Source organism: Eurosta solidaginis, chromosome 5 (genome assembly GCF_040869045.1).
Source record: "Eurosta solidaginis isolate ZX-2024a chromosome 5, ASM4086904v1, whole genome shotgun sequence".
NCBI lineage: Eukaryota > Metazoa > Arthropoda > Insecta > Diptera > Tephritidae > Eurosta > Eurosta solidaginis.
This window is the reverse complement of record NC_090323.1, coordinates 190533675-190550108: the sequence shown is the minus strand read 5'-3', so window position 1 is coordinate 190550108 and position 16434 is coordinate 190533675. Positions and strand designations below refer to the sequence as shown.

Genomic DNA, 16434 nt, shown 5'->3' with positions numbered 1-16434 from the left:
TTTGAAAAAGGTGTAGCATTTTGAAAACAAAAACCTTGTTTTTTTTAAATTCATAACTTTTTTTGAGTTGGATGAAAAAATTTGAAAAACTTCTGAAAAACGTCTTTCGTAAGCTAGAAAAAGAAGAAAAACTTTCAGCCAATTCTAAAGGCCGACCCCGTTCAAAATTGGTCGAAATGGGATGGAATACCCCATATAGACTTCCATATATAAAAATCATCAGTATCGAAAAAAAATTTGATTGAGCCATGTCCGTCCGTCCGTCCGTTAACACGATAACTTGAGTAAATTTTGAGGTATCTTGACGAAATTTGGTATGTAGGTTCCTGGGCACTCATCTCAGAACGCTATTTAAAATGAACGATATCGGACTATAACAACGCCCACTTTTTCGATATCGAAAATTTCGAAAAATCGAAAAAGTGCGATAATTCATTACCAAAGACGGATAAAGCGATGAAACTTGGTAGGTGGGTTAAACTTATGACGCAGAATAGAAAACAAGTAAATTTTGGACAATGGCGTGGCACCTCCCACTTTTAAAAGAAGGTAATTTAGAAGTTTTGCAAGCTGTAATTTGGCAGTCGTTGAAAATATCATGATGAAATTTGGCAGGAACGTTACTCCTATAACTATATGTATGCTTAATAAAAATTAGCAAAATCGGAGAACGACCACGCCCACTTTTAAAAAAGACATTTTTTTAAGTGAAATGTTTACAAAAAATTTAATATCTTTACAGTATATAAGTAAATTATGTCAACATTGAACTCCAGTAATGATATGGTGCAACAAAATACAAAAATAAAAGAAAGTTTCAAAATGGGCGTGGCTCTGCCCTTTTTCATTTGTTTTGTCTACGATACATTTAATTCCATAAGTCGAACAAAAATTTACCAATCCTTGTGAAATTTGGTAGGGGCTTAGATTCTAGGACGATAACTGTTTTCTGTGAAAAAGGGCGAAATCGGTTGAAGCCACGCCCAGTTTTTACACACAGTCGACCGTCTGTCCTTCCGCTCGGCCGTTAACACGATAACTTGAGCAAAAATCGATATATCTTTACTAAACTCAGTTCACATAATTATCTGAACTCACTTTGTATTGGTATAAAAAATGGCCGAAATCCGACTATGACCACGACCAATTTTTCGATATCGAAAATTGCGAAAAATGAAAAAATGCCATAGTTCTATACCAAATACGAAAAAAGGGATGACACATGGTAATTGGATTGGTTTATTGACGCAAAATATAACTTTAGAAAAAAACTTTGTAAAATGGGTGTGACACCTACCATATTAGGTAGAAGAAAATGAAAAAGTTCTGCAGGGCGAAATCAAAAGCCCTTGGAATCATCGCAGGAATACTGTTCGTGGTATTACACATATAAATAAATTAGCGGTACCCGACAGATGATGGTCTGGGTCACCCTGGTCCACATTTTGGTCGATACGCCTTCACATATACAACTACCACCACTCCCTTTTAAAATTCTTATTAATACCTTTAACTTGACACCCATATTGTAAAAACACATTACAGAGTCACCCCTGGTCCACCTATATGGCAATATATCGAAAAGGCGTCCACCTATAGAACTAAGGCCCACTCCCTTTTAAAATACTCATTATCACCTTTCGTTTGATACCCATAATGTACAAACGCATTCTAGAGTCAACCCTGGTCCCTTTATAACGATATCCCGAAAAGGCGTCCACCTATAGAACTAAGGCCCACTCCCTTTTAAAATACTCATTAACACCTTTCATTTGATACCCATATCGTAAACAAATTCTAAAGTCACCCCTGGTCCACCTTTATGGTGATATCTCGAAAAGGCATCCACCTATAAAACTAAGGCCCAAACAAATTCTAGAGTCACCTCAGATCCACCTTTATATCGATATCTCGAAAAGGCGTCCACCCATAGAACTAAGGCCCACTCCCTTTTAAAATACTCATTAACACCTTTCATTTGATACCCATATCGTACAAACAAATTCTAGAGTCACCCCTGGTCCACCTTTATGGCAATATCTCGAAAAGGCGTCCACCCATAGAACTAAGGCCCACTCCCTTTTAAAAAAAGCGATTCCCAAAGCAGTCGGTTCTATGTACCGGAGCGACTCGGGATTTTTCCCGACCAAGGACTGTCATTTCAGTGTAACCCCATTTAATTTGTTGCGTCCCTCCCACAAATTGTCATCCTCCCAGCAGCTCCTTGTAGCGGGACTGCTCCATGTTCTCTTTCTCCGTTTGCCAGCACAGAATATATATGTTTGCGACATCCGCCCAGTGCAGCTCCTGCCTTGGGCGGTGCCACTTTCCTAGGTGTTCTGGTCCCCGCGACGGCAACCCCCCGACGGGTTTCATTGCGTCATGTTGCCAGGTCACAAACCCCAATCTACCGGGTACCCCAATTCTTGCCCAAGGACGCCCAGTCCCAGGGCCACAACAGCAGTTGCGTCCTGGCCTTCCTCAACCCAGGCGTAGTCACCCGTCACTTACTCCCAGAGTGGCGTCGTCTCCCCTATGCACTTCAGAATTCTGCAGTTAAACTGTAATGGATTAACTAGGAAGATCACGGAGATAGTCGATTTCATGAAGCGGCACAACCTCCGCATTGATGCGATTCAAGAGACTAAACTCACAGCAAGATCTGCACTGCAAACCTGTTCTGGGTATAATGTCCACAGAAAAGATCGCATGAGCGGAAATGGAGGCGGCCTCGCGTTTGTCATCCACCACTCTGTGCAATATCATATATTTGATCCTGGCATCGACCGCAGCGACAATGCCTTAGAACGTCAAGGCCTATCTGTCCGGTCAGGCGATGCAAACCTAGAAATCATCAACATCTACATCCCTCCTGCCACCTGTTGCCCCAGTGGATACCGCCCTGATATTAGCGCCTTACTCACTGGCAACAATCGCATTATCTTAGGCGACTTTAATGCCCATCACGATCTATGGCATTCAAACTTGCGGGCGGACAGTAGGGGTGAGATGTTGGTGGATCAAATGAAGAAACAACGTTCTGCACAATAAACGGAGACGCCCCGACACGTATGGTAGGAAGCTGTCACAGTTCGCCGGATATCTCAATCGTGAGCGCAGAACTCGTAAACTGCGTCAACTGGCAGCCGATGGTAACATTGGCATCCGACCACCTGGCTATACTAATTTCGTTCGAGCGTACCGCCGACTTCATCGTTACAGAAAAACGCACTTTCATAAACTTTAAAAAAGGAAAGTGGGAGGAATTCAAATATTTTACAGACAACCTCTTTGCTGCCCTCCCTATCCCGACTGATGCCCGCCAAGGGGAGCGTGCTTTCCGCAAGGTCATTGAATCCGCCTCGGCACGTTTCATTCCCGACGGGAGAATTCCCGAAATTCGGCCCACTTGAATGATGAATACAAGCGGGCGAAATGGGAGGAGCACCTAAGAGGTTGTAACCTCTCTGCCGGTGGGGTAAACTTTGGTCCATCGTAAAGTCCCTATCGAATCCGTCTAAGCACAATGACAAAGTTTCCATCGCCTTCGGCGATAAAGTGCTGTCGGATTCGAAAAAATGCGCGAGCGCTTTCTGCCGTCAATATGTAATGCATTCTACGGTCGACAAAGATAGACGGAGGGCCAACAGACACGCACATAAACATAAATTCAGCGCGCAACCAATTACCATCACCGCCGGAGAGGTTGAAGATGCCATTGGTCACGCTAAACCATCCAAAGCAGTGGGCCCAGACGGCATAGCCATGCCGATGCTTAAAAGCCTAGGGAAAGGGGTTTCAAATACTTAGCACATGTCTTCAACCTGTCTCTTTCCACCTTTGTCATACCCGAAAAATGGAAAATGGCAGAGGTGGTCCCGCTACTAAAGCCTGGGAAACCAGCTAACATAGGAGAGTCGTATCGTCCGATATCTCTCCTATCGCCAGTAGCAAAGACGTTTGAAGCCATTTTGCTCCCCTATTTCCAAGCAAATTTGCAGCTAGCCTCTCATCCGCATGGCTTCAGAAAACCCATAGCACCACCACCGCGCTAAATGCCATCAGCACCCAGATGAATTGCGGTTTAAATCAAAATCCCCACCATAGAACAGTACTCGTAGCGCTAGACCTATCAAAAGCTTTTGATACGGTCAACCATGGCACGTTTTTGCAAGACCTGGAAGGGTCTACCCTTGCTCCGCAAATTATCTGGGTGGTCGGCAGGCATCGGTGCAATTTAGAAACGAAACATCAAAACCAAGAAGAATTAAACAAGGAGTGCCACAGGGTGGTGTCCTATCCCCACTTTTGTTTAATTTCTACATATCTAAGCTACCTTCACCACCAGAAGGAATCACTATCGTTTCATACGCCGAGGCCCAGGCCCACAGATCGATGAGCCCTGCAAAGGAATAAACGGCTACCTCCCTGATCTCTCCAGTTTTTTCGCCTCGCGAAACCTGGTATTATCACCAACTAAATCTTCCGCGACCTTATTTACAACATGGACGTCCAAAATGTCGACCATTTTGAACATCCACGTCGATGGCACTACGCTACCGACTGTCCTACACCCCAAAATTTTGGGTGTGACGTTTGATCAGGATCTACATTTTGGTGAGCACGCAGCCGCAATTGTTCCGAAAATCCAGAGCCGTAATAAAATCCTCAAATCCCTTGCTGGCAGTACCTGGGGAAAAGATAAAGAAACGCTCATTACTAAATACAAAGCAATTGGCCAGCCGTTTACGTGCTACGCGTCACCCATATGGTCGCCAAGCCTAAAAATCACCCACTGGAAGAAACTACAGGCCTGCCAAAATACTGCTCTCAGAATCGCTGTCTCAGATGGGCTGTCTTCTTATGTCCCCAGAACACCATCTTCATAATGAGGCGAGAATACTCCCCATCAGGGAGAGAAATGAGATGCTGACCAAACAGTTCCTATTGAATACCCAGAAACCTGGGAATCCCAACAGACATCTGATTGATGAACCAGCACCGCCTCGGGGCTTAAGGAGTCATCTCCGTAAGCATTTTGAGGAAATACGGCACCTGAGAACCCAGCCGTATGAAGTGAAAAAACACAAGCAGGTCCTTGGTAAACTCACAAACAGGCGTCGGACCTTTATTCCGGGAATTGCCCGGTGAATCCAGTGCTTAACGAAAATTATCCAAAACTTGCGGAAGAGGAACGCATACTCCCCAGGGAAACGCGTGTCACTCTTGCTCAACTTCGTTCTGGATACTGTAACAGGTTAAACTCTTACCTATCCAGAATCAACCCCGACATACAAAATGTATGCCCCGCTTGCAACGTGTCCCCACATGACACCAACCATCTCTTCAATTGTAATGTGGAACGAACGCCTCTAACACCCCTTTCCTTATGGTCCACCCCTGTTGAAACGGCAAGTTTCCTTTGACTCCCGTTAGAGGATATTGATGACAATTTGTGATCGGTCGCGGCTATTAGGGTGGGCGAGCATTGCTGCAACAACAACAACAACACCCAGAAACCTGGGCATCCAAACAGACATCTGATTGATGAGCCAACACCGCCTAGGGGCTTAAGGAGTCATCTCCGTAAGCATTTTGAGGAAATACGGCACCTGAGAACCCAGCCGTATGAAGCAAAAAAACACAAGCAGGTCCTTGGTAAACTCCACAAACAGGCGTCGGACCTTTATGTCAGGAATTGCCTGGTGAATCCAGTACTCAAAGAAAAGTACCCAAAACTTGTGGAAGAGGAACGCATACTCCCCAGGGAAACGCGTGTCACTCTTGCTTAACTTCGTTCTGGATACTGTAACAGGTTAAATCTAACCTATCCAGAATCAACCCCGACATACAAAATGTATGCCCCGCTTGCAATGTGTCCTCACATAACACCAACCATCTCTTTAATTGTTATATGGAACCAATCCCTCTAACACCCCTTTCATTATGGTCCACCCCTGTTGAAACAGCAAGCTTCCTTGGACTCCCGTTAGAGGATATTGATGACAATTTGTGATCGGTCGCGGCTGTTAGGTAGGGCGAAGCACTGCTACAACAACAACAGGCTCAAAAGAGTAGAAAATATAGTAAGCCGCCAAACGCCGCCGCCGCCGCGCCACGCCGGTTTTTTGACATTCGGCGGCGGCGTGCGAAAAACCACGCTAATCAGCAGAGGCGGCGGCGTTTACCGGCGGCGTATATCTCTGGAGGCCAGGACGCAATTGCTGTTGTGGCCCTTGGACTGGACGTCCCTGGGTAAGCACGAGGGTGCCCGGTGTAGTTGGGTTTGCGGCTTGGCAACATGGCGCAATGAAGTCCGTCGGTGGGTTGCCGTCGCGGAGACCAGAACATCTATGAACGTGGCACCGTCCAAGGCAGGAGCTGCATTGAGCGGATGACGCAAACATATGTATTCTGTGCTGGCAAACGGTGCAAAAGGTGGTAGGGACTAAGAGTATGTTTCCCTGACCTGCACGATTGCTGCCGGAAAAGAGGTGGGAAGAAGACGGGGCGGCGGCTGATGCTCGGCATTGCTACCGACTCTACGACGGAGATTGTAGTTATGAGTGGGAGCGGCCGTATGAGCTGGAGGCGTGGTAGGGCGCGGTCAGCAGCGGGTACTTGTTGTGGCTTGCTGAGCAGCAGAGCTGCTGGAAGGTAGTGGATAGCGCTGGGGCCACAAAAGATTTATAAAAGTTACGAGGACGTTTGGTTTTGGGATCTAGCCCAGAACAACATGTCCGATGCAACCATCCCTTGCACGTGACACACTGACAAGAGTATGACCGTCCTAAAAAGATTCTCTTCCGGCAGACGCAGCAAAACCATTTCTCAGGATTGGATTCGATACCTTCCCGGAGCAGGAGAGTATGGCGCAGTCGCGCTGTAAGGAGCTGCTGAGAGGATGACAATTTCTGGGAGGGACGCAACAAATTAAATGGGGTTACACTGAAATGACAGTACTTGGTCGCGAAAAATGGCCGAGTCGCTCCGGTACATAGAACCGGCTGCCTTTGGAAGCTGCTGTTTTGCTGATAAGCACGTTCTCCGAAGGCTTTGGGGAGACAATCAAAAGTAACAACTCTCAACTATATACAAATTCACTAAATAATAAGGTATTTTTCTAACAATAAACCTAGTGCTTTTAAAAATATGAAGGGTTTAAACAACTTATATTGTTTTTTTTTGCTTTTTTATATTGCACAATTATTTCGCTGATTTAAAACTTTAAACATGTCAACTATACACGATTTAATATATACAAATGTTTGATTTAGAAGAGCATTTATATCGAATTCATAAAACATACTAATAAAATAGCATAATAAATATATAAATCTGTGTATAAGTGTACTTTCGCAGCCATAAGCTATACATTTATGATATATGCAATTTAGTTTTCCTATCCAAACCAATGAGCACCCATGCAGTCTCTCGTCCATTCGGTTTGACATATCCAACACCATTCGAAGCCACAACCAGCACGCGTACATACCATATGCATACACCCGCCATCGCGCTCCGTAGGCGTACGACATTTCGGACATGGTTTTGTCATAACTTTAATAGTTACCTTACTTGCTTCATCCCAACGAGCTTCAGCTGCACGCTATATTAAGGAGATTCGCATTTAATTTAGAAGGGGTTTCTTTTGTTAAGAAAGCGCTTACATTTGGATCAACAGCATATTCACAAGAGCCGCTAGCATTCGTATTTGCGCCTTCAAGCAAACATTCGCCCAAATGATAGCCTTGTAAACAATTACGGCAGAATACATACTAGAATCAAAATATAAATATTAGTTATAAAAAACAATTTGCACCAGCAAATGTAAAACTTACACCACAACCATTTTGGCAGGTGACTTTTCGGCACTCTGGCTCAACCAACAAACCCATACCACAACCAGGCTGCGGACACAATACGCCACCAGCTTGCAATACATACTCTTCGGCAGCAAAACGCTGATAACGCTCATACTCCTCAGGTGACAAAAGTTTAAAATGATGTATTTCATCAATAAACGAATTTTCACATCCCGCTGGACATGCCAGCGTATAACCGATATCGGGATGTGGCATGAATTGCCGCTCTGACAAACGTGAACGGCAATATTGTTGAAAGCAGTCAAGGCAAGTAACATGTTGCGATGCACAAGGGAAGACTAATATGGTTTCACTAAATAGAAAATCAAAATATTATTATTGCAATTAGAACTTAAGACGGAGATCTATAGCATAATTTGAAAATCCCTACACCCTTAAGTTGTATAAGACTTTTTCATAAAGATTGCAAAAACAGTTGTTATACCCTCTCGCGTTCCCTGCAATTAAACAGAAGCTCGAGAGATTGGAGAACCGACAGAGTTTGTAAAGAGAAGTTAATCTCACTGCCGCACAAAGCGAAAGGCAGTGTCAAAGCAGGGTGCCTCAGATTAATTTAAAAGGTAGTCACGGTGATTCATCAACTCACAGGGACATATAAAACAAGGCAATCCCTTTGCCATTTTGCATTAGTACTCTTTGGACACTTATAAGATTACAAAGCAAACACGGCCTGACTATAACAAAAAGATAACTTAGGGCTTGCGAATGAGAACTAGGAATAAAATTCTTTAGAATTAGGATTTATAAAGAAACAGTAACTAACTTTCTCTTATAGTGTCATTCTGTAGAGCTTAGACAGATTTGAGGCCCCAGTGGGTTAGGGGGTCAGAATATACCCGCGGTAGGTATGCCGTAAGAGGCGACTAAAATACCAATTTTAAGGGGCTGTGTATCGCAACCCTTTCAGGTCAGTGCAATATATAGCTTCTCCAAACCCAATTGTCAACCTCACCTATCCGTGGCGAATCCTGTTTCACTAACAGAAGAGGCTCTGGCGACCCCAAGCCCCTCATGGAACTTGGGGGTGGGGAGGGGGGGATGGCCTGAATGTTTAATGTGGCCCTATAAATCGTTCCCGAGATGGTCGGGCTAGCACCTTAATGGTGCTGTGTTACCGGAGTGTACTGGATCTGTATCCGGCAAAGGACCATCACATCGATAACACTCCCTAAATCCTTCGGGGAGAAACCTTATCGCTGCAACAACAACATAGATATGAGCATGTCTGACTTGAAGGAAATGTCAAAATGCTCCATGCGCGATATAAGTAGGTTTATAAGCCAAACCAACTAGTTCTAGCTAACCCACAATTAATGAGCAACAACGGATTATTTGGTTTCAGGGTAAATACTTCAAAATTTCGCCCAGAGCGCCACTCAACCCTGGTCCTTCCGACTGGAGAGCAAACTTACAGGTTGTCAACACTTTGTTGTACAAGTTTCCGATTATAGCATATGATTGACTTTAAGATTTTTAGTTGTTGTAGAAGCTATATACACATAAATACTAAATACATGGTTTACTCACCTAACATCTGTGCACGCCAGGCAAGGCACATCTTTTATATTAATTTTTATTAAATTCAACGGTACAGCAAAATCTTTCTCACCACCAGACACATGTTCGGCACATTTGAAATAGAGTTCAGTGTATGGTGGATCGCCTGTTGCATTGTCAAAACAAGCCACTTCTTGGCTTTCACAATGGCCAGTTATGCGTCGCGCTTTCAAAACATCATCCCAACATTCTGGATCGCGATGCACTGTAAATGCACCACCTTTGCATAGTGAACAACGCACTCGTAATTTACCTTTGCAAAGCTTATTGCATTGAGTGCAGTATACATAAAAGTGCGCCTTTGTGCGTTGACGATCTGCAAGATGTTGATTATTTAAAATAGTTCGGGTGTCATAGCGTTGTATAAGCATCAATGAACTGCAAAAATCGAACACAACAACGTTCGATTACATTCGGCAACATGATCGTGTTCAATGATCCAACTTGCTTAAACGAACATAATCGACATTGATTTAAAATCAACCAACTTATTGCATGCGTAAATATATTCAATTCAGCCGTTTGCTCGTTTGCCTCAACGGCGATTACATTCATCGGAATGAAAAGGCAAATATGAAAACTCCATGCGTCTGAATATTTGCATGATTCTTCTGCCCCTACGTCACGGCGACAAGCTACATATAAATATACATATAATTATATATTCTGTTTGTTTGCCGAACTAAACGATACTAATTCTCGTGCTTTGATTTTATTCTCAGCTTGCCTTCGTTTGATCGATACAATCTTACGCAAAACCTGTTCGGTAATTCGATCGCAATCATGCTAACAGAGTCTTGTAAAGACAGATGCAGAGTTTATTCAATTATGAGTTTATTCGCATGATTGATTGTGAATGCAAGTTTTAGTGTTTGATTAAATAAAGAAAATTGTGATTTTTGCAGTTCACTGATAAGCATACGATCCATATACCTTCTTCGTTTATATTAATTCGCTCATCACTTAAAAGCTGCAAATCCACCAAAGTCTCACATAAAGGTTTTGATGGTTCTTCTGTGAGTGAGGGCGTCGCTCGCCCTGTGGGTGTGCTTGTGCCAGTGGCTTCTGGTACCTCCTCCTCCAATACCGTGGATTGTAAGCGTTGTCGCTGTGGTTGCGGTCGCGTACGTATTGCATGCAATATACTTTGCTGACCCAAATCACATTCCTTTAAAGTACTCAAATTAATACTGATTTAAAAATAGTGCAAAGCGCATTCACCTGTATAGTTGTTGCGTCACTGAGTTCTTTGCCGGCAAATATGATTTTTACTTCTTCCGGCTGCAAGCCCAACTGTGGTGCTACAATCTCTTTAACATTTTTTATATCCCATTGTGGTTCCAAGTTTACAGATAAAGTGCGTCCTGTATTTGTTTTTATATAAATACTTAACGAGTTTGTTATGGTTTTTTGGCCAAATGATAACAGCGCAAGCATCTTTTGGATAAAAGCCTGTAAAAGCCCTAACACAAAACTCATTTCACTTGCATTAGCTGGATGCCCGTTGATTCATTAGAATTTCCGCTTGTTTTGTATTTATTTTAACAATAAAGTTTATTAATGTAGGAATATATATTTTGTAAACATTTGTAAGAAAAACACAGCTGTTTAATGAATTTCCAAAACAAACGCCATATGACTGCGATGCTGCCATATTAAGGCAAAAGGTTCGTATTTGTTCGCTAAGTCCCCGTTTAGACATCAAAGACTTACAAGTTAACGTTAAGATACATTATAGCTGGAGACATTGGTGCTTTATCGGTAACCGTATTGGTAACCTTTTAACAGCTGATTCGACCAACCTTATGAGAATCAATGCAATCGATTATTGGTGCCGCTAAGGTCGTAACCGTATCGTAGCCAACCAATTGGGTTTTGGTTTACCGTCGTAACGATAAACAGCTGATTACGTTAGGGATACGGATACAGCGATACGAAGAGAAGAGAAATGTAAAAAACTCTTGGTTTTTTTCTTTATACATATCGACCAAAACAGCTCCAACCCAGCAAACGTTAAGATAAATTGTTTGCATATTGAGATAGAGTACGCTTACACAGACAGCGATTTTGATCGCCCGATGCCGGTCGTAATCGTTCGATAAAAATAAACACATGTATTTAGATGAGCGTGTGTACATTTCAACCGATTACCGAATTGTTGTCGGCCGTGGTCGTTTTTCACTGCCGATAAATTTGCGCGTGTTCAATTTTATCGTCCGATAAATTGTGTGCATTTACTGGGAAAAATTAATTATTTGTGCGGTGGACTGAAAAATTGATTAATTGTGTACAAAAACGGACCCTTTTATGGGATAAGCACATAAAAGCATAAACGCAAGCTTACTTTTGCAAAAAAGTGATATGTAAGAAAAGAAGCTGCCGGCCATAATCGGTTGCAATTTTAAAACAAGCCCGGCCGATTTCATCAGCAGCTTGCAATTTTTCGGTTTATCAGTGGCTGTGTAAGCGTACCCATTAGTCGATTACGTGAAACTGTGACGATTTATCAACTAGCGCACAAGACTAAGACTAAGTTTGAAATGTTGATTAGCGGCCAATAATAATCAAGCATCCAAATTGGTATTCCCGGCTGTTAAAAATAAATGAAAAACAAAAATTTTAGTGAAAACATAATTGCCTTAGAAACCGCCAGTACCAAATCGATTATGCACATCTAAAAAAAGAGCAGCGACTACCTCATAAAAAACATCGAGCAAATGGCTACAAGTAACGGGTGACGTCTCTTATTATATGTATCCTCTTTGCTTAAAGCACAGTTGTACTTGCCATAACAATATTCATACGGCTAATCCAACCAACCTTATGGATTGGCGCATTTCCATTACGACTTAGACATGACCACACCATAGCCAAACAATTGGTTAAGGGCCAATTAATGGTGACTTATAACCATACCATAACCAGATAAAACCTTATGGGAATCGATGTAATCGATTAATGGTGCCATACCATAACGCTAACGCCATAACTATAACCTAAAAATATTTGAGTTGGTGAATCTAATAACTCTTTGCAGATTTTATTCATTGTTTTGGATACGTTATGACTAAGAGACTTTTTTTTGTGGAATATGTTTGTAACTTTATGCTTTTTCTTCATTTTTATGAAATTTTCACGATTTTTAGGTTAAGGCACCATTAATCGATCACATTGGAGATGGATATGGATATGGGCATTGTTATGACTATGGCGTTAGGGTTAAGGCAAGATGCACACGAGTCGTCGCTTAAAAGACGCATACAAGATATGACATGTAGCTACGATTTCCCTACGCCTCAAGATCTGCACACGAAGCTACTTTCGAGCGTCGCTACAAAAAGCAAACCATTATTGAAAAAATAAGAAATTAAATTTCTTCAGGTATATCCGCCCCGAAACGAAAGAAAAATAGGTATTAGAAGTTGTTTGCATCCCCGTGGCTTTGTAAATTATGAAAGGCAATTTTACACCGTGGCGGCCACCGTGGTGTGATGGTAGCGTGCTCCGCCTACCACACCGGATGCCCTGGGTTCAAACCCCGGGCAAAGCAACATCAAAAATTTTAGAAATAAGGTTTTTCAATTAGAAGAAAATTTTTCTAAGCGGGGTCGCCCCTCGGAGGTATTTGGCAAGCGCTCCGGGTGTATTTCTGCCATGAAAAGCTCTCAGTGAAAACTCATCTGCCTTGCAAATGCCGTTCGGAGTCGGCATAAAATAATGTAGGTCCCGTCCGGCCAATTTGTAGGGAAAATCAAGAGGAGCACGACGCAAATTGGAAGAGAAGCTCGGGCTTACATCTCTTCGGAGGTTATCTATTATTTCTAGTTTCCAACACTTTTTAGCCTTTTAATCACTTCAACAATGTCTAAGTAAGCTTTTATGGTGTTGAATACTCTTTTTCGCTTTGGTAATATACCTTTCACGCACTTTTGTTAACTGAAATAACATTTTCTAACCAATTACACAAATTTGCATACAAAAAATGTAAAAAAAACATCTTGTTCTTCCTTTTTTTCAAGCGTACGTACGTTCAGCGACCAACACTGCTGTACGCTTAGCTACATGAAGCTTTCATGCTTTGTCGCTTTCATGCAGCTTACGCCTAGTGTGCAGCTCTCCATTCAAGTGCATGTGTTCAAAGCATACAGATTTCTCCTGCAGCGTCTAATACGCGTGACCTCATGTGCACCTTGCTTAAGGAAGTTTAATTAGCCCTTTAGCAATTTTTGGGATTTTCTTCTTTTAATGTGTACGGCAATTATCCAATATGGCAAGTTCGCCACAAGCTTTCATCAATTTGGCCATTTCTCAAAACCGGAAACTAGTAGTTTTGAGGTAGAGCTGGATTCGATTCGATTTTTTGAAAAATCGAATTTTTCGATTCCATTCTTAAAAAATCGAATTAATCGATTAAATCGAGTCGAAAAAATTTGATTGCTGCTTAATTGTTTGCACGATTTTCATCGTTTAAAAAGGCCGACAGTTTCTGACTCTTTGGTTAACTGGCGCTAACTTGCAAATCAAGGGGTAACACCTGGTTCTCCACTTGGTCCTATCGGAGTGGGATTATTAGTGAATTTGATACTGAAATATCATTATTTTTTGTACCTTTTGAAGTTAATTTATAGCAGTAGTAGAGAAACCAACCAAGGTGCATGAACAGTTTTTGTTTAGGATATTCCATTTTGTACGCAGAATCTTATTCAGTAAATTCTGCCTTCTCTGCACTGCTAGCTTAGAAATCAAGCAGAGAAAAGCTCTTGTGAATAAGGCTGTATAAATCTCCCATCGTACCTCTTCTAATGTATGGGTCGGAAGCATGGACCTTGTTCAGAGACAATGGGATGGTCCAGTGTACGAGAGAAAATTCCTGGCGACGATTTATGGTCCTCGCTATGATGCCAACCGCTACGTTATGTTGAGGGAACACCCGAAGACGCTCTGGCACAGATAGTATACCTATCGGCATCCGTATTTGGAAGCAGACGAAGGGGGAGGCCTTCAGTAAGAAGACTTGGTCTGCCTTGGTGTCAGTTATGTTGAAACAGGGATGCTGGCATAGTTTTTTATGCAACACCAAAACCTTCTAGGCGGTTGAACGCTAGTCGATGGTGATGATAAAACTTCCTCGTCTTTCCCCCTTCACTCGAAGTCACCAACATAATGGCGCATAGTCATGGTTTATGGTTCTAAATAAAGCCGAAACTATTTTATTTTGTTATGAGTATGAGCTATATAAGGTAAATTACAATAAATATATTTTCTGCCCATTTTGATTAATCAATAGTAAATTGTACTTATTATAACAGTAAGACGATTAAAACTTGGAAGGCTTAAACAATCGATTCTTCATTCTTCGAAAAAAGATCGATTAAAAATCGAATTGAAATCCAGCTCTAATTTGAAGTATGTTGTTTTACGCGCCAAATACACGACACGAACATTTCCAGGACATTCCCGTTATGTCATGTTTCTGCGACCTTTTCTGTCGTGTATGGTGGTGTTTGCCAGTTCGCGCAAATGTTCGCCAAAAATTAAAATATTTTGAACTGTTCGTGCGTGTGTGGCGAAATAGCTCATAATCGTAGTAATTTCTGAACGGAACAGGCGTGCGCGGAAAAGTAAAATGGACAATAAAAATTTTCTGAGTGAATTTATTGAAATGTATGTCTTTTTTTGCGATATTTTCCCTTTTTTTTTTACGCTTAATTGCCACAGCGAGCAATATTGCTGCAGCACAATTGTTGTCCGTATTCATCGCTCTCTGAAAGAGAAGAAATGTTCGGCCGAAAGTTCGTATGGTGTATGGCCAAAGCTGCGAACAAGATTGCGTAATGTTCACGGAAATGTTCGTGTCGTGTATTTGGCGCTTAAGTGGGCCTTTATAAATTTACGTCGTACTCGTTGTGAAGAGAACACTTGACAAAACAGCTGTTATTGCAAATTTTAACTTCGCGGTTTTTTGCCAGTTCGATTTGTTTAGTTTGAATTAGATATTTTAAACATTTATTTAAAAAATGTGTACTTGTTCTATAAAAGAGGTCAATGGCGATCTTTTTAGCGCAGATGAGTCATACTCAATGGCTCATTGTGTAGCCGCGGATATGCGACTTGGGAAGGGAATAGCTGTAAAGTTTAGGTAAATGTTATTGTAAATTTCTTTATTAGGCAGCTTAATTCGTTTTCCCTAACGTTAGGACGAAATTCGGCCAAATGCACACGTTAAAGCAACAGGAACAAAAACCTGGCGGTGTTGCAGTGCTGCAAGATAAATCACGTTTCATTTATTATTTGGTTACAAAGGAGAGCAGTTGGGCTAAACCGACATACCAAAGTCTGAATGATTCTTTGAACGCTATGAAAATACATATGGTAAGCTGATGAAATTGATTTAAGAAATATTTACAATTGGTGATCGCAATATGTTATTAACTACCACAAGTTTCCAATTAGTCTGTTGTTGGACTTCATGGCGAATGGGTCAAATAGAGTAACGCCCAACTTTTCTTAACAGGTTCCCTGTCCCGTGTATCATATATGATTCATGTTCGCAATTTTGTACCGTGTCCGCTACGTTCGTGTATCATATATTAGCAACCTTATATATACCTTATACTACGGAAATTACTTAAACGTGGTGAGTTATTTCTGTTTTTCGTATGGGACGTGGCTGTATAGACTGTAAACTGTAAACTTAAAAAAAAAACTTAAAAAAAATTAGGTGATTTTCAAATACTTCCTAAAATTCGTCAAATTTTTTTTGTTGTTTTTGTATATTTTTTTTTTACTATAATCTTTAAAAAGCTTATATCTTCAATATTTGTTCCAACGTAATTACGAATCTTGAAAAAACTCGTTGGACGTGGAGCACTTCACGCATATTTTTATATGGGACAGGGAACCTGTTAATCCTTTGTTGTGGTTTTTCTTGTTTCATTACCTGCAGTTGATATTCTTTCATATTATATACACCTTTTTTGCATTCAATTAG

The 16434-nt window shown here is 41.6% G+C and overlaps 2 protein-coding genes across 3 annotated transcripts in view; one reads left to right on the top strand and one right to left on the bottom strand.

Annotated features, from left to right (window-relative positions):
• Positions 1 to 7170: 7170 nt before the first annotated feature.
• Positions 7171 to 11065, bottom strand: park (parkin). Its single transcript, XM_067791713.1, has 6 exons — positions 10665 to 11065; positions 10377 to 10611; positions 9414 to 9759; positions 7842 to 8178; positions 7671 to 7778; positions 7171 to 7609 (listed from the first exon to the last, which is right to left on the bottom strand). The coding sequence occupies exons 1-6, from the start codon at positions 10920 to 10922 to the stop codon at positions 7403 to 7405; spliced, it is 1491 nt and encodes a 496-aa protein (XP_067647814.1). The 5' UTR covers positions 10923 to 11065; the 3' UTR covers positions 7171 to 7402.
• Positions 11066 to 15380: 4315 nt separating this feature from the next.
• The window catches only part of Targ3 (Terminal ADP-ribose protein glycohydrolase 3), a 77488-nt gene continuing 76434 nt past the window's right edge, over positions 15381 to 16434 (top strand). For both annotated transcript variants that reach the window (XM_067787047.1, XM_067787048.1), the window contains exons 1-2: positions 15381 to 15582; positions 15641 to 15815. In XM_067787047.1, coding sequence (XP_067643148.1) covers positions 15461 to 15582; positions 15641 to 15815 — 297 coding nt within the window. In that variant the 5' untranslated portion in view covers positions 15381 to 15460. The remainder of the gene's footprint in view (positions 15583 to 15640; positions 15816 to 16434) is intronic.

Bases quoted from the DNA above. Each gene is read 5' to 3' on its own strand.
- park (XM_067791713.1), bottom strand. From the start codon at position 10,922: ATGAGTTTTGTGTTAGGGCTTTTACAGGCTTTTATCCAAAAGATGCTT. The intron at 7,779-7,841 runs GTAAGTTTTACA...TTTTGATTCTAG, and splicing joins CCTGCCAAAATGGTTGTGGT to TATGTATTCTGCCGTAATTG. The intron at 7,610-7,670 runs GTAAGCGCTTTC...TCCTTAATATAG, and splicing joins AATATGCTGTTGATCCAAAT to CGTGCAGCTGAAGCTCGTTG.